The sequence below is a fragment of the Elephas maximus genome, chromosome 3 (genome assembly GCF_024166365.1).
Source record: "Elephas maximus indicus isolate mEleMax1 chromosome 3, mEleMax1 primary haplotype, whole genome shotgun sequence".
Taxonomy (NCBI): Eukaryota; Metazoa; Chordata; class Mammalia; order Proboscidea; family Elephantidae; genus Elephas; species Elephas maximus.
This window is the reverse complement of record NC_064821.1, coordinates 107856430-107874873: the sequence shown is the minus strand read 5'-3', so window position 1 is coordinate 107874873 and position 18444 is coordinate 107856430. Positions and strand designations below refer to the sequence as shown.

The 18444-nt window shown below is 36.4% G+C and overlaps 1 protein-coding gene across 5 annotated transcripts in view; it reads left to right on the top strand.

Moving 5' to 3' along the window:
- DOCK7 (dedicator of cytokinesis 7) overlaps positions 1–18444 on the top strand; it is a 271583-nt gene that overhangs the window by 64437 nt on the left and 188702 nt on the right. For 4 of the 5 annotated variants that reach the window (XM_049879451.1, XM_049879447.1, XM_049879449.1 and 1 more), the window contains exons 8-10: positions 2293–2359; positions 3233–3382; positions 8996–9076. In XM_049879451.1, coding sequence (XP_049735408.1) covers positions 2293–2359; positions 3233–3382; positions 8996–9076 — 298 coding nt within the window. Of the gene's footprint in view, positions 1–2292; positions 2360–3232; positions 3383–8995; positions 9077–18444 lie in introns of those variants that run through there. The other variant, XM_049879452.1, reaches the window with a different exon arrangement.

Below are 18444 nucleotides of genomic sequence, written 5' to 3'. Positions count from 1 at the left end.
TTGTTATTGTCAGAGTGAAGATGGAAACAAAACCCAACTTCATACACCTTTCGGAGATGCATCTAAACTGTAAAGATATAAAAAAGGTTAAAAGGATGAGAATAGGTAGATCAAATAAATGCTAAAAATTAACATCAGACAAATTACACTTAAAGACAAAAGCATACAGAAATAAAAAAGGGCACTTAATAAAATATTCAGTATACCTGGTAGATCTAAGCAGTTCTGTCCTGTAGCACATGGGTTGCCGTGAGTCTGGGGCTGACTCTGAACCTAACGACAACAATAATAAAACCTCAAAACATATAAAGCACAAAATACAGAACCAAAACGACAAAAGGAACATTTACAATAATAGTGAGAAATTTTAACATAATTTTCATATTAACTGATTGAATAAAGAAAAATCAATAAGAATGTAAAAATATTTACCATGGGATTATCACGTCTGACCTAGGGGTCAGGTTAGTTCTTTTATAACTCTTTGTGAAAATGCTAATTTGTTCCAAATGGCTTCACTGGTAAATTCTTTCTAACATTCAAGGAAGAAGTGACATAAGAAATAAACCCTTTCAGAGAATAGAAAAAGAAGGAGCAGTTCTCTGCTTGTTTTATGAAGCTGTGTAACATTCACCACAAAACCTATAATGTCCTAGGGGTGCCATTACATAGTACCACAGACTGGGTGGCTTAAAACAACAAAATTGTATTCTCTCTCGCTTCCGAAGGTTAGAAGTTCAAATTCAGGGGTTGGCAGGGCCGTGGTCTCTCTGAAAGCTCTGGGGGAGGATCGTCCCTGATCTTTATCTTTTCTGTATATTTTTTAAAAGCTGAGGGGGCAAATGTAGCTCCTGGTAGCCCCACATGTTCCTTGGCTTGCAGCAGCTAACTCCAGTCTCCTCCTCTGTCTTCACGTGCCCATCTTCCCTCTGTGTCTCTCCTCTTATAAGGGCACCAGTCACATTGGATTAGGGTCCACCCTACTCCAGTATGACCTCATGTTAACCAAATACATACACGAAGACCTTATTTCCAAATAAGGTCACATTCATAGGACTTCAACATATCTTTTGGGGGACATAATTCAACTCAAAGTCATGATTTTATAGATCAATCTCACGCATAGACATAGTTGTGGAAACTCTAAACATTTTAATAAACTGAATCCAGCAGAGTATGTGTGTGTAAAATGCTGAGAGCAACAAAAATAAAGACCTAGCCGTAAGCTAATTAAGATAATTTTAGAAATTACTACCTTCTTTATCAACATCTTACCTGGTATTGAGTGTTTTAGTTCGTTTCTGCCCATAAACCACATTATGTGAAGGCTGTTAAAAAAAATTAAACATTTATGGGAGTTAGTCATTCAATAATTAATTTTAATTGCTTACCTTTAAGCTAACCATCGCGCAACCTTTGTGGTCATTTTAAAGATGAATATAAAAAATGCCATCAAAAAAGTTTATAATTTAGTAGGAAGATTGGTAATACACTCATATGTATCAATAGTTATTTTATAAAACAGGGATCAGCAAACTATGGCACATGGACCAAATCTAGCCTACTGCCTGTTTTGTACAGCCATAAGCTAAGGATGGTATCTGAAAAAAATTAAAAGGAGAATAATATTTCGTAACATGAAAAAACTACATGGAATTCAAATTTTAGTGTCCATAACGAAAGTTTTATTGAAACACTGTCATGTTCAGTTATTTACATATTGCCTGACTGCTTTTGCTCTACATGGGTGAATTGAGTAATTGTGACAGAGACCGTATATAGCCTGCAAAGCCTAAAATCTTTTTCTGGTTTTTTATAGAAAATATTTGCCAGTTCCTGATACAGAATATAAGCTTCGTTTCTATATACCAGCATATATATACATATATTTTTACATATTTTCTGAAGTATTTTGCATTGAATATATCATTTCTGATCTGAAAAAATATACTGCATTAGGCTTTTATTTTTAAAGCTTACTTAAAATGTAAATGTTATCATGTATATAAATAACTAACTTACAGGTGGGAAAATGAGTAGTGCCACAAAATAGAGATGATAAAATGCAGCGGAGCTTTTAGGCAGTTTGACATTACCTGTAGCTGGAGAAATCAAGGAGGTAATGGTTGATTCATACTGTGAAAGATACACATAGAAAAATGTATTTTAGGAAGAAGGTATAGTGTAGGCAGTGGCACAGATGTAGAAAATTTTTTTTGGAGTGAAAATTTCCTTCTAGGTTTTTTTTTTAATATTTATTTTAAAATTACTGTATGCTTTTTCTTCTTAAAGGTTTGAGATTGAAATTGAACCCATTTTTGCAAGTTTGGCTTTATATGATGTCAAGGAAAAGAAAAAGGTAATTACATAATTTGAATGTAGTGTTTTGTCACAGTCATAGATTTTAGAAATCAGTTTTTAAGTTGTTTTATAAGTAACTTTTTTTGAGAATTATTAAGCATGGGTCTTTTTAAGAGAGAAAACTGATGAAACCTAGTTTTTTTCACTGAAAGAGTGTCAAAAGAAAGAAAAGCAACTTTGTTTTAGTTTAGAAAACATAATACGAGAAAAGCATTTTAGTTAAATGGTATATGAGAAGAGACTGATAATGGCAGTTAATTTTTGTTGGTATAATTTTCAGATTCTCACTAGGTAGAAGATCATTTATATTTTAAATATTATGTCTTGAATTTTACTATCGTATCTTTATTGCACTTAGGAGTTTTTCAAAGCGCTATCTCATACAACATTTCTTAATTTAATATTCTAAGTCTAGTGTATGTAGAGACTTGAAGTGCCTTCAGTGAGTTTTGCTGTTAACATGTAAGGTATGGATTTCTGCTGTGGAACTCTGCTTCAGAAATTTGTATTTGCTAAATCAAAACTGAGATACTGTTCATATATTAAAAAAAAAAATTTAACGAAATAATTCATCTCAATGATAATTTCTTTGTATGCTTTATTAAAAGTTATATTTTTAATCAAAAGACTTTATTTAGTATATGATTCTTTAGAATATGTTTACTATGTTTTATTCCCCAAATAGTTGTTATATTTCTTTTGCCTTGACTTTGATGTATAAAGATGGTTTCAGAGAAATATAAGATAAACTGTAGGTTAGAGTATAATGTTCTAATATCTATAATATTTTAGGAGTTGGTATGGGTGATTTTTATGAGTTTTTGTAAAATGCATTGATTTTAAAATTTAATATACGAATCTGTTTTTTTAGATTTCAGAAAACTTTTATTTTGACCTTAATTCTGAGCAGATGAAAGGGCTGTTACGTCCACATGTACCTCCTGCTGCCATTACCACCCTGGCAAGATCAGCTATTTTTTCTATCACCTATCCTTCCCAAGATGTTTTTCTTGTGATAAAGGTGAGAATAATGATAAATATATTTGTTTATATTTGCAGTGTCTGTATACTTGTCTGTCTGTATTGCAAACTTTTCAAGGACAAGGATTTTACCTTATTTTTTCTTCTCAATATTTGTTAACACAATATTGGACATACACTGTAGGTGCTTTAATTTTATCATTCAGTTCTGAAATTATATAAATACTGAAAGTTAAATCACCGAAGCCATGGAAGATTATGATTTGACTGCCAGCCAATTAAGAGTATGAATTACATATAATCCTGTTGGTGAAAGAAGCTCTTCTAAAGCAGGATATAACCCAAAATCTGTAATGAAGAGAACTGGTGGATTTCATAGTGAAAATTAAACATTACTGTATAATAACAACGTCATAAAATAGGTTAAAGACAAACAATAGACTGAAGATATGCTACATACATAGAAGCAAATAATAGCAAATAAACAAACACTTAGATTACAAAAAAATCGGAATTACAAATTCTTAAATATGGATATTACTCAGCTACAGAATAATTTGTCTTAACTTGGCCTCATGAAAATATTTTGAGGATAGCCTAAAATATATTCCTTAATTATTTTACCTTTATTTACATAAAATTATCATAAAAAGGTAATGAGTTTTATAATAAGGTTATGAAAAGGATTGTCATGAAATGAATTCTATTTACCCACAGGAATAATGTCCTAATTTTGGATACACTCAGGTTAAAATCAATCATAGTTATAATGAACAGTCTGTCCTATAAGCAGAGCTTTAGTGTTCAGGATTTCACTTAAAGGGTAAAAATTAAGCTCTAGATATTAATCAAATTGACAAAGATAATACACACAGTTAATTTTACATTGGTGGAAATAGTAAGTTTCATAAAATAGAACATTTTAGAGGGAATGAGCCAGAAAGATAAAAGGTGATGGTCCCTGGGTTACGAACAAGATCCGTTCCCTGAGTATGTCTTTAAGAATTTGTAAGTAAGTCAGAACAGGTGCATATGGTTCTTATTTAGCCTTACTTTAGTGCAAGAAAAAACTAGCTTTTCAATGATTTAAAAGATGCACGTGCAGCAAGTAAAGGTGATTGCGATGAAGAATTTGTTGTGAGCAGGGGTTGGTTCAGTCATTTCAAATGAGGGCAAATTTACAAAACATGAAAGGGCAAGTATGAATAGTCCGTAAGTTGGGTGTTCATAATCCAGGGACTGCTTGTACTTACTGTTTGAAAATGAGATTATTTAGTGACAAGATTTGGTTGTCATCATGGGATTGAATGGCTTAGGTAGAATTAAGGATGAGAAATGTTGAATGTAAATGTTCAATATAAGGAAAGAGGGAAATTCATGATATAATACTGTAGCCATTAAAGTCACAATTTTGAAGAACTTTAATGATAAATGTGTATATGACAATGTTTAATGAAAAATAAACCTAGTGCAAAACTGTACTGTATATCTCAACTATGTAAATTGTATATGTATGCATATATATATACTCACGTACACACAGACTTTCCTGAAATTTCAAAAAGGGAAAGTTACAGAGTTACCTAAATTAGGAGTTTTTATTTAATCATTTGTGGTCCATCAGGATGTTTCTTATTGAGAGAAAAATTCTATTGGTTGTGTATCATTAAGTTATTGCCATAAAAAAAAATATCAGTGACATACAACAGTAAATAGTTTATGCAACTGAGTTGTCTGGGGGCCACCCAATGGAGACTGCACTCTGCTAGGTAGCTGTACTGATCTTACCTGTGCACCTCAAAGTGTCTTTAAGTTGGGTGGCGGTCTTTGATTTGGTGTGGTTTCACCTTGCTACTTATAGTAAGATACAGGAGGAAAGATACAGATTTAGAAATGAACTTTTAGGTAAAAGAAACCAGAACTTGAAGATAAGCATGTAACCTATGGTTCCAATCAATTATCTCAGCAGAAATGCTCAGTTTAAGTTGAAGGGGTCAGAGACTGACAAAATGAAGGAAAGCTATCTGATACCTGGGAATTCAGCAGGCAGAAAATAGGCCGTTGAAGCTGCTTGGCTGATCTGTTGTCCTCCAAGAATATGAAAAGGATGAACTGGCGAACAGTTCAGACACCAGCAGAACTGTTGGAAGGAGCATGTGTGGCAGGGTACCTGCTTCCTGGGTTTTAGAGGGTGGGGCTACTGCCTAGGCTTTAATTGATAGGGCTACTATCTAGGTTTCATTGGGTGGGACCACAACCTCGGTTCCAGGGGGTGGCACTGCTGTGTCAGTGGGCCAAGAGAACAGGGCCACTGATCAAAGTTGAGGAGGCCTGGCTGGTGACTCTGTGGGCTGGGAGAATGGGGCCACCCAGGGCCGAGGGCGTGGGGTTGCTGTCCTGGTGGGCCTGGAAGGTAGGGCTGATGCCCAGGGCCCAGGGGCCTCTGCGCACAGCCCACAATCCAGAGAGCAGGACCAGTAGTCTGAGTCTGGAAGGTTATGTTGTTGCCCAGGTGTACCTAGAGAACAGAGGATTATTTTTCAACCTTGAGTTCTAATGAGTTTTGCCCTTCTGGATTTTGGATTTGCTTGGTACCCGTGACCCCCTTTTCCCTCCAATTTCTTCCTTTTGGAATGGAAATACCTACCTTATGCCTATTTCACCGTTGTCCTTTGGAAGCAGATAACTTGTATCTTAGGTTTCAAGGGTTGTTCACAGATGGAGAGGAATTTTGCCCTAGGATGAACTATATTAGTCTCATGCATATCTAATTTAGATTATTCAGATGATGAGATTTTGGATTTAGAGTGGATGCTGCAATGGGTTAAGACTTTTGTGGATGCTGGGCTGGGTGAATGTATTTTACATGTGGGAAGATAATGAATTTTATAGTAAAGTGTTACGGATTGAATTGTGTCCCCCAGAGCTATATGTTGAAGTTCTAACCCCAGTACCTGTGAATGTGACCCTGTTTGGAAATAGGGTTTTTCTTATGTTAACAAGGTCATACTGGAATAGGGTGGGTCCTAAACCTAATCCTTTCTGAGTAGTGTCTTATAAAAAGGGAAAAGAGACACTGTGAGACATACATACAGGGGGAAGAGACCATGGGTGGATTGTCTGCAAGGCCAGGAACACCAAGGAATGCTCAGAGCTACCAGTCAGGAAGGACCTTCTCTTAGAGCCAGTGCCCTGATTCGGACTTCTAGCCTCCAACACTCTGGGACAATAAATTCCTGTTCTTAAAATCCACCCACTCGTGGCATTTTTCTTATGGCAACACTAGGAAGCTAAGACATGCATGTATGTATGTATGTGAATACACGTGTATACACACACACATATTCTTTATTATTCTGTATACAGTAGTCCCCAACTTACAATGGGTTTTGTTCTAACGACTCTGTCATAAGGTGATCCTGATGTAAGTTGAATACCTCTTTTTTTTTTTTTTAAAGTTTTCATAATTATTGCCTTTTTATTATCAGTATCTGTATAAAGTCAATCTTTGAGCATCTGTGAGTGAACATCTGAGAATGATAACATCAGCAAATTATGCATTGCAACACTGTATGTAGTACATACTACTAATGATAAGATGTACCCCCCCCCCAAAAAAAAAAGATGGTTGTAATTGCAGTTCATTGTAACTTGAACATGCCCTAGACTGGGGACTACTTGTGTAAAATATTTCAGAAAAGTTAAATAAGAAACTGATTTTTTTTGCTTTCAGAAAGGAGAAATGAATAGTTGGTGACAGGGAGATGTGAGAAATTTTTTTACTGTGATCTCATTTGTACCTTTAAAATTTGATTTATATGAATATATTTCCTATTCATATTCACTACAGAAGACTGAGCCATTACAAGGAAATATGAAAACAAAAATAGAAATTATTTAAAATTCTAGCATTGGATATAATTATTAACAATTGTTGAACATTTTCTATTAATATTCTGTGCATTTGTAGACATACAGATCGTTCTACACTTTTTTTAACCTGCTCCCTAATGAACAATATTTTACAGACTTTGCAAGTAGATTTAAATATGCATAATTGACAAAATGGTTTTGTATTACATCGTATTCATAAACTGTAATTTATTTTCTAGTGTCATGTAGATAAACATTTAGGCATTTTTTATTTTCTGAGAATGTAATATGTAATACTAGAAGTAGTACACGTTTGTATAATTGTCTCATAAGCTATTAAAAATACCTTTTTTAGAAGTGAATTTATGGGTCAAAGCATGTGCACTTTTGAAATTTTAATACCTATCAACCATGTAGGTTTTAGCAGGTTACATGTACAGTAATGATACATAAATAAGTTTCTTTTCCTCCGGCTTTTCTTAACTCTGGACCCTGGTGGTGCACTGGTTAAGAGGTCTGCTGTTGACCGGAAGGTCAGCAGTTTGAATCTACCAGCAGCACCTTGGAAACCCTGTGGGGCAGTTCTGCGCTGTCCTGTGAGGGTCAGTATGAGTTGGAATTGATCTGATGGCAACGGATTTGGTTATGGGTTTTTCTTAACTCCATAATGCTGTTTTCTTTTTTTTAATAAGCATCTTTTCCAATCTAATGTAAATAATACTTTATTTATAGTATGCATTTGTCCAATTTGTAGTGGAATTGATCATACTTTAGTGTATTTATTGCATATTCATACTACTTTTGTAAATTTTTCATGCCATTTGCTCATTTTTATATTGAGATGTCTGCATTTTTTTTTAAAAAACTTAAAACAATTATAACAAGTATTAATTTTTAACACTTGATTGTATATTGAGATTTTAACTTTGTTACAGGTGTTGCAGGTTTTTCCCCTAAGTCTGTTATCTGTCTTTATTTATTTACCATGTAGAAATAAAGTACGATAGGCCAAATGTATCATTATGGTTTTAGAAATGATTTTACCACTTAATGGTTATAAAAATATTCACTGTATTTTCCTCTAGTATTTTGGTGGCTTTATTTTAAGTATTTGATGTCTTGGAAAAAATTTTTTTGAGACCGTTATTGAGATTCGGTTGTAGAGTTTTAAAAATTTTTTTTCAAATAAGTACTAGTTTTTCAATACCATTTATTGAATAGTGATTCATTTCAACTCTAATTTTTTTTTTAGTTTTTTTAAATTGAGGCATAGTAAGTATAAACCCCACAAATTTTAAGTGTAGCATACAGTGAATTTCTATATATTTACACATAACTGAATCTATCTCATTGGATTGTTTTTGCTTTACCTTATTAATTTGTAACAGCTCTTTGTAAATCCTGTGCTCACTAATTTGAGGTATCAATTTTATTAATAATTAGTGAATATTTTCTAGTAATGTTCCTGTGCATATATAGACATATAGATCTTTTTACACTTGTTTTTTTAACCTGTTACCTAATGAGCAATGTGTCATGGACTTTTCTAGATTTCTGCTTATACTTGGTTTGGTTTCTGGATTTTGCATAGGCAAAATGAGACATTTTGAAGAAATGTGGTTAAGTGGGAACTATTGTACTGGCCAGTTATGAACATTGTTTTGTGAGTTGTGTTTCTTAAATTGTAATTTTGCATTTTGAATTTATACTAATTGGAGATGGATTTATAGCTGACTTTTTTTTAAAGCCTAATTAATCTTTACATTTTTGCCATCAACAGTTAGAAAAAGTTCTGCAGCAAGGAGACATTGGAGAATGTGCAGAACCATATATGATTTTCAAAGAAGCAGATGCTGCCAAGGTAAAATGTCATATCTTTCATTTCCCCCACATTATTACTATTATAATTTGGGAGAATAGTATGCATAACATGTTAAAGAATTTCACTACTAATTCCTTTTTTTTTCTATTGACCTAGCTCCTCCTTCCTTTATTCTTTATTTACTTCATCACCTAGCTTTTGTTTGTGCTGTGATATTCTATATTTGCCTCAAATTTTTTTTACCATCTTTTCACGTTCAACCTGTTTGTGTCCTTGGGTCTAAGGTGTGTCTCTTTTAAACAGCATATAGTTGAATCATGTAACTTCTCCTCCATTCTAACCTTCTTGAGTGTTTTCATCAAGAAAGATGTTGGATTTTATCATATGGTTTTTTTTGCATCCATAGAGACGATCATGTCATTCCTCCCCTTTGTTCTATTGATGTGATGTATTACATTGATTGATTTTCTAATGTCAAACCATCCCTGCATTCCTGGAATAAATTCATGGTGTATGGCTCTTTTAATATGCTGTTGGATTTTATTGGCTAGTATTTTGTTGAGAATTTTTGCATCTATATTCACAAGGCATGTAGGCCTGTAGTTTTTTTTTTTTTCCTTGTGTTTTTGTCTTGTTTTGGTATCACGGTTATGTTTGCGTCATAGAATGAATTAAGGAGTGTTCCTTTCTTCTCTTTTGGAAAAGTTTAAACACGGTTGATGTCATTTCTTCTACAAATGTTTGGTTGAATTCCCTGGTGAAGCCATCTGATCAAGGAATGTTTTTTTTTGTTATTGAGAGATTTTTGATCACTGATTCAGTCTATTCACTTGTCATGGGTGTGTTGAGGTTTTCTATATTTCTTCTTTTTTTTTTTTAAATAATTTTTATTGTGCTTTAAGTGAAAGCTTACAAATCAAGTCATTCTCTCACATATAAGCTTATATACACCTTACTACATACTCCCATTTACTCTCGCCCTAATAAGTCAGCCCGCTCCCTTCTTCCAGTCTCTCTTTTCATGACCCCTTTGCCAATTTCTAACCCTCTCTACTCTCCCATCTCTCCTCCAGACAGGAGATGCCAATACAGTCTCAAGTGTCCACCTGATACAAGTAGCTCACTCTTTATCAGCATCTCTCTCCAACCCATTGTCCAGTCCCTTCCATGTCTGATGAGTAATCTTCGGGAATGGTTCCTGTCCCGCGCCAACAGAAGGTTTGGGGACCATGACCACTGGGATTCTTCTAGTCTCAGTCAGACTGTTAAGTCTGGTCTTTTTATGAGAATTTGGGGTCTGCATCCCACTGTTCTCCTGCTCCCTCAGGAGTTCTCGGTTGTGTTCCCTGTCAGGGCAGTCATCGGTTGTGGCCGGGCACCATCTAGTTCTTCTGGTCTCAGGATGATGTAAGTCTCTAGTTCATGTGGCCTTTTCTGTCTCTTGGGCTCATAGTTATCGTGTGACCTTGGTGTTCTTCATTCTCCTTTGCTCCAGGTGGGTGGAGATCAATTGATGCATCTTAGATGGCTGCTTGTTAGCCTTTAAGATCCCAGACGCCACGCTTCAAAGTGGGATGCAGAATGTTTTCATAATAGAGTTTATTTTGCCAATTGACTTAGAAGTCCCCTTAAGCCATAGTCCCCAAACCCCCGCTCTTGCTCCGCGAACCTTCGAAGCATTCAGTTTATCCCAGAAACTTCTTTGCTTTTGGTCCAGTCCAGTTGAGCTGACCTTCCCTGTATTGAGTATTGTCCTTCCCTTCACCTAAAGTAGTTCTTATCTACTAACTAATCAGTAAATAACCCTTTCCCACCCTCCCTCCCTCCCCCCTCTCGTAACCATCAAAGAATATTTTCTTCTCAGTTTATACTATTTCTCAAGATATTATAATAGTGGTCTTATACAGTTTTTGTCCTTTTGCATCTGACTAATTTCACTCAGCATAATGCCTTCCAGGTTCCTCCATGTTATGAAATGTTTCACACATTTGTCACTGTTCTTTATCAATGCGTAGTATTCCATTGTGTGAATGTACTATAATTTATTTAACCATTCATCTATTGATGGACACCATGGTTGCTTCTAGGTTTTTGCTATTGTAAACAGTGCTGCAATAAACATGGGTGTGCATATATCTGTTCTTGTAAAGGCTCTTATTTCTCTAGGGTATATTCCCAGGAATGGGATTTCTGGGTTGTATGGTAGTTCTATTTCTAACTAAGAAAACGCCAGATAGATTTCCAAAGTGGTTGTACCATTTTACATTCCCACCAGCAGTGTGTAAGAGTTCCAATCTCTGCAGCCCCACCAGCATTTATTATTTTGTGTTTTTTGGATTAATGCCAGCCTTGTTGGAGTGAGATGGAATCTCATCGTAGTTTTCATTTGGATTTCTCTAATGGCTAATGATCGAGAGCATTTTCTCATGTGTCTGTTAGCCGCCTGAATATCTTCTTTAGTGAAGTGAGTGTTCATATCCTTTGCCCACTTTTTGATTGGGTTGTTTGTCTTTTTGTGGTTGAGTTTTAACAGAATCATATAGATTTTAGAGATCTGGCGCTGGTCAGAGATGTCATAGCTGAAAATTTTTTCCCAATCTGTAGGTGGTCTTTTTACTCTTTTGGTGAAGTCTTTAGATGAGCATAGCTGTTTGATTTTTAGGAGCTCCCAGTTATCTGGTTTCTCTTTGTCATTTTTAGTAATGTTTCGTATTCTGTATATGCCTTGTATTAGAGCTCCTAACGTTGTCCCTATTTTTTCTTCCATGATCTTTGTCGTTTTAGTTTTTATGTTCAGGTCTTTGATCCACTTGGAGTTAGTTTTTGTGCATGGTGTGAGGTATGGGTCTTGTTTCATTTTTTTTGCACATAAATATCCAGTTATACCAGCACCATTTGTTAAAATGACTGTTTTTTCCCCATTTAACTGCTGTGGGCCTTTGTCAAATATCAGCTGCTCATATGTGGATGGATTTCTATCTGGGTTCTCAATTCTGTTACATTGGTCTGTGTGCCTGTTGTTGTACCAATACCAGGCTGTTTTGAGTACTGTGGCTGTATAATATGTTCTAAAATCAGGTAGAGTGAGGCCTCCCACTTGCTTTACTTATCCGGGGTTTCTTTCCCTTCCATATGAAGTTGGTGATTTGTTTCTCCATCATTTTAAAAAATGTCATTGGAATTTGGATCAGAAGTGCATTATATGTATAGATGGCTTTTGGTAGAATAGGCATTTTTACTATGTTAAGTCTTCCTATCCATGAGCAAGGTATGTTTTTCACTTATGTAGGTCCCTTTTAGTTTCTTGCACTAGTACTTTGTAGTTTTCTTTGTATAGGTCTTTTACATCTTTGGTAAGATTTATTCCTAAGTATTTTATCTTCTTGGGGGCTACTGTGAATGATATTGATTTGGTGATTTCCTCTTCGATGTTCTCTTTGTTGATGTAGAGGAATCCAAGTGATTTTTGTATGTTTATCTTGTAACCTGAGACCCTGCCGAACTGTTGTATTAGTTTCAGTAGTTTTCTGGAGGATTCCTTAGGGTTTTCTGTGTATAAGATCATGTCATCTGCAAATAGAGATAATTTTACTTCTTACTTGCCAATCTGAATGCCCTTTATTTCTTCGTCTAGCCTAATTGCTCTGGCTAGGACCTCTAGCACAATGTTGAATAAGAGCGGTGATAAAGGGCATCCTTGTCTGGTTCCCGTTCTCAAGGGAAATGCTTTCAGGCTCTTTCCATTTAGAATGATGTTGGCTGTTGGCTTTGTATAGATGCCCTTTATTATGTTGAAGAATTTTCCTTCAATTCCTATTTTGCTGAGAGTTTTTATCGTGAATGGGTGTTGGACTTTGTCAAGTGCCTTTTCTGCATCAATTGATAAGATTATGTGGTTTTTGTCTTTTGTTTTATTTATATGGTAGATTACATTAATGGTTTTTCTAATATTAAACCAGCCTTGCATACCTGGTATAAATCCCACTTGGTCATGATGGATTAATTTTTTGATATGTTGTTGAATTCTATTGGCTAGAATTTTGTTGAGGATTTTTGCATCTATGTTCATAAGGGATATAGGTCTGTAATTTTCTCTTTTTGTGATGTCTTTACCTGGTTTTGGTATCAGGGATATGGTGGCTTCATAGAATGAGTTAGGTAGTATTCCGTCATTTTCTATGCTTTGAAATACCTTTAGTAGTAGTGGTGTTATCTCTTCTCTGAAAGTTTGGTAGAACTCTGCAGTGAAGCTGTCCGGGCCGGGGCTTTTTTTGATTACCTTCTCAATCTCTTTTTTTGTTATGGGTCTATTTAGTTGTTCTACTTCTGTTTGTGTTAGTTTAGGTAGGTAGTGTTTTTCTAGGAATTCATCCATTTCTTCTAGGTTTGCAAATTTGTTAGAGTACAGTTTTTCGTAATAATCTGATAATTTCAGTTGGGTCTGTTCTGATATGGCCCATCTCGTCTCTTATTCAGGTTATTTGTTTCCTTTCCTGTATTTCTTCAGTCAGTCTGGCCAGTGGTTTATCAATTTTGTTAATTTTTTCAAAGAACCAGCTTTTGACTTTGTTAATTCTTTCAATTGCTTCTCTGTTCTCTATTTCATTTAGTTCAGCTCTAATTTTTATTATTTGTTTTCTTCTGGTGCCTGATGGATTCTTTTGTTGCTCGCTTTCTATTTGTTCAAGTTGTAGGGAAAGTTCTCTGATTTTGGCTCTTCTTTTTGTATGTGTGCATTTATCGATACAAATTGACTTCTGAGCACTGCTTTTGCTGTGTCCCAGAGGTTTTGATAGGAAGTGTTTTCATTCTTGTTGAATTCTATGAATTTCTTTATTCCCTCCTTAATGTCTTCTATAACCCAGTCTTTTTTGAGCATGGTATTGTTCAGTTTCCAAGTATTTGATTTCTTTTCCCTAGTTTTTCTGTTATTGATTTCTAGTTTTATTGCCTTGTGGTCTGAGAAGATACTTTGTAATATTTCGATGTTTTGGATTCTGCAAAGGTTTGTTTTATGACCTAATATGTGATCTATTCTAGAGAATGTTCCATGTGCACTAGAAAAAATAGTAAATTTTCAGCTGTTGGGTGGAGTGCTCTGTATAGGTCTATGAGGTCACGTTGGTTGACTGTAGTATTTAGGTCTTACGTGTCTCTATTGAGCTTCTTACTGGAAGTCCTATTCTTCTGCGAAAGTGGTGTGTTGAAGTCTCCTACTATAATTGTGGAGGTGTCTATCTCACTTTTCAGTTCTGTTAAAGTTTGTTTCATGTATCTTGCAGCCCTGTCACTGGGTGCATAAATATTTAATATGGTTATATCTTCCTGGTCAGTTGTCCCTTTTATCATTATGTAGTGTCCTTCTTTATCCTTTGTGGTGGATTTAACTTTGAAGTCTATTTTTTCAGAAATTAATATTGCTACTCCTGCTCTTTTTTGAATGTTGTTTGCTTGATATATTTTTTTCCATCCTTTGAGTTTTAGTTTGTGTCTCTAAGTCTAAGGTGTGTCTGTTGTAGGCAGCATATAGACGGATCGTGTTTCTTTATCCAGTCTGAGACACTCTGTCTCTTTATTGGTGCATTTAGTCCATTTACATTCAGTGTAATTATGGATAAGAATGTGTTTAGTACTGTCATTTTGATGCCTTTTTGTGTGTGTTTTTGACAGTTTCCTTCTTCCACTTACTTTTTTGTGCTGAGACATTTTTCTTTATAAATTGTGTGTTCCTCATTTTCATAGTAGTCGAATTCATGTTTGCTGAGTCTTTATGTTTTTCTTGGTTTTTATTTTGAGTTATGGAATTGTCAGACCTCTTTGTGGCTACCTAAATATTTGCCCCTATTTTTCTAAGTAAAAACCTAACTTGTATCGTCCTATATCGCCTTATTTTCCTCTCCATATGGCAGTTCTGTGCCTCCTGTATTTAGTCCCTCTTTTAGATTATTGTGATCTTTTATATAATGACTTCAGTGATTCCCTGTTTTGAGCATTTTTTCCTTTTTAAAATTAATCTTAATTTGTTTTTGTGATTTCCTTATTTGAGTTGATATCAGGATGTTCTGTTCTTTGTCTTTGTGTTGTGTTGTTATCTGATGTTATTGATTTTCTGAGCAATTTCCTTTAGTATTTCTTGTAGCTTTGGTTTGGTTTTTGCAAATTCTCTAAGCTTATGTTTATCTGTAAATGTTTTAATTTCGCCTTCATATTTGAGAGAGAGTTTTGCTGGATAAATGATCCTTGGCTGGCAGTTTTTCTCCTTCAGTGCTCTATATATGTCATCCCATTGCCTTTTTGACTGCATGGTTTCTGCTGAGTAGTGTGAACTTATTCTTCTTGATTTTCCTTTGTAGGAGACCTTTCTCTTATCCCTGGCTGCTTTTAAAATTTTGTCTTTATCTTTGGTTTTGGCAAGTTTGATGATAGTATGTCTTTGTGATTTTCTTTTTGGATCAGTCTTATATGGGGTTGGATGAGCATCTTGGATAGATACCCTTTTATCTTTCATGATGTCAGGGAAGTTTTCTGCCAACAGATCTTCAACTATTCTCTCTGTATTTTCTGTTATCCCTCCTTGTTCTGTAATTCCAGTCACATGCAAGTTATTCTTGAAAGAGTCCCATGTGATTCTTAGGGTTTCTTCATTTTTTAAAATTCTTTTATCTGATTTTTCTTCAGCTATATTGGCGTCAATTGCTTTATCCTCCCCCTCCCCCACTCTGCATTCCAATTCCTTGATTCTGCTCCTCTGACTTCCTATTGAGTTGTCTATTTCTGTAATTTTACTGTTAATCTTTTGGATTTCTGAATGCTGTCTCTCTATGGATTCTTGTAGCTTATTAATTTTTCCACTGTGTTCCTGAATAATCTTTTTGATTTCTTCAACTGCTTTATCAGTGTGTTCCTTGGCTTTTTGTGTAGATTGCCTTATTTCATTTTTGAGGCCATCCCTGATGTCTTGAAGCATTCTGTAAATTAGTTTTTTATGTTCTGCATGTGGCAATTCCAGGATTATATCTTCATTTGGGAAAGATTTTGATTCATTAATTTGGGGAGTTGTAGAAGCAATCATGGTTTGCTTCTTTATGTGGTTTGATATCGACTGCTGTCTCCGAGCCATCTATAAAATATTATAATGATTTATTTTATATTTGCTGAGTCTTATCCTGTTTTGTTTTCTTTCAGTATACGTAGATGGGCTACTAGATTGCACTGTCTTGATTGTTGTAGGCTTTGAATCACTTATGCCCTTTTATCAGCTGGTTTTGGCTGGTACCAGAAATACAAGCCTAAGAGTCCATTCACTATTCTTGAGTAGAATCTGATTTTGGGTCACCAAGTGTGTGAGGTAGACTGTCACCTATGTGCTTAGAGGAGTAGTGGTGATAGTTGTGTGCACCAGATTCTAGTAGCAGCAGGGGGTCACATTCCACGTGGCACAGGATGCTGACAGGCTTCCCCCAAGTGCCAGTGAGGTAGGTGTGTCTCTATTCCTAAAGCACTTTGGTGGGTGGGCTCTGCAGCTGTAACTTAGGCACCCAATGCAGGTACCTCTACAGATTGGTAGGTGTCACTATCCTCATACCCCTATAGCTTTAGGTCAGGTGGTTTGGGTGGAGCTTCAGCCCTCAGTTCTCCTTTGTGGGTCAGTGAGGGCTCTGTTGAATATGCAGAGATATCAGACCTGGGAAACTTGTCTTTCCAGTAATCCACTAAAACAATTACAGTCAGATCACTATCAGAATTGCCTTTGCATTATAATAGCCACCTTGTTCCCTGTAGGGATGAAAGCCCAAGACTGTGGATCATAAATGGTTGGCTGGAGCTGGTTCTGTATTTTTAGTCCAGTTTTGGGAAGTCAGGTCCCTGGGTTTTTTTGTAGCTGCTTCTCTCAGGCCAGGAGAATGGGTTAAGAAGAGACAAAACAAACAAACAAAGAACAAAAAAACCGCAGAGCACTTTACTCTCTGGCCCAGGAAATTCCAGTGTTAATGAAGCCGCCTGGGAAGGGGAAGGGAGGGATCAGATAGATAGGAGAGATTACACCCAGGAATATAGACAGAGTTACTTATCTTGCTCAGGATGAGTGTTTTATCTGAGATTCCCGAGGGGCGTGTCGACTGTGTGCGCTGGCTGGGTAGAGATTGCCCCCAAGGATCAGGCCTGGGTCCTGTGCTTATGCTGTCCCAGAAGCCGTGGTTAGTTCCTCCGCTCCCAGTCCAAAGCGCAGTGCCAAGGTTCCTGGGCTGGGATGCTGCACTCCTGGCTCCAAAATCAGTCTCTGCCTCCCGATGACTTCTCCTCCTTTCAGCCGCGTCACTGCGCTGCCCGCGTGCACTGGCTGGGCTTCCCCCGGGGTTACTTCAGGGGGCTAGGGCTGTGCCCCGTGTTTGCGCCATCTCAGGATGCCGTGCGCAGCTCCCCTGCGCCTAGTCCAAAGCCCGGTGCCTAGGTTTTCTGACTGGGACGCTGGCTTCAGGCTCCGAAAACAGTCGCTGCGTCCCCGTGATTGTTCGTTCTCTCGTTAGCCCCGTCAGTGTTTAGCCTGCTTGTGTTGGGTGAGTCTCTACAGAGGTTACCCCAGGGGGCTAGGGGTTAGGGCTGTGTCCCGTGCCTGCCCTGCCTCAGGAAGCCGCTATCAGCGCTTCCACCCGGCACCAGGGAACCGCGGGGGCTCACGGCTGTGGGGTGGGTTGCGGGTTCCAGAAGCGGTCGCTGATTCAGGGCGCAGCTTTTCGCTCACCTGTCACTCAGGTCAACTCTTCAGATCTGTGTTTGATGGTCAGGGTTCATAGATTGTCATGCATGTGATCGATTCACTTGTTTTTCCGAGTCTATGTTGCAAGAGGGATCCGAGGTAGCGTCTGCCTAGTCAGCCATCTTGGCCCCGCCTCCCCTATATTTCTTCTTGAATCAGTTTGGGTAGATTGTGTGCTTTTAAGCATTTTCCATTTCATTTAATTATCCAGTTTATTACCATACAGTTGTTCATAATATTCTGTCATAATTCTCTTTATTTCTGTCAGGTCAGTTTTAATGTCTCCTATTCCATTTCTTATTGTGTTTATTTGTATCTTTTTTTTTTTTTTTCTTTTTCAGTTTAGCTAAAGGTTTGTCAATTTTATTGATCTTTTTAAAGAACAAACTTCTAGATTTATTGATTCCCTGTATTTTTCTATTTTGAATTTCGTTTCAGCTCTGATCTTTGTTATATCCTTTCTTCTGGTAGGTTTAGGCTTAATTTACTGTTCTCTTTCTTTCTAGTTCCTCAAGTTGTAGAGTTAGCCTGTTAATTTGAGATCTTCTTTTTTCATGTAGGCATTTATTGTTGTTTCCTTCTGAGTAATGCATTCGTTGCATCCCATAGGTTTCGGTATACTGTGCTTTAATTTTCATTTGATTCTAAG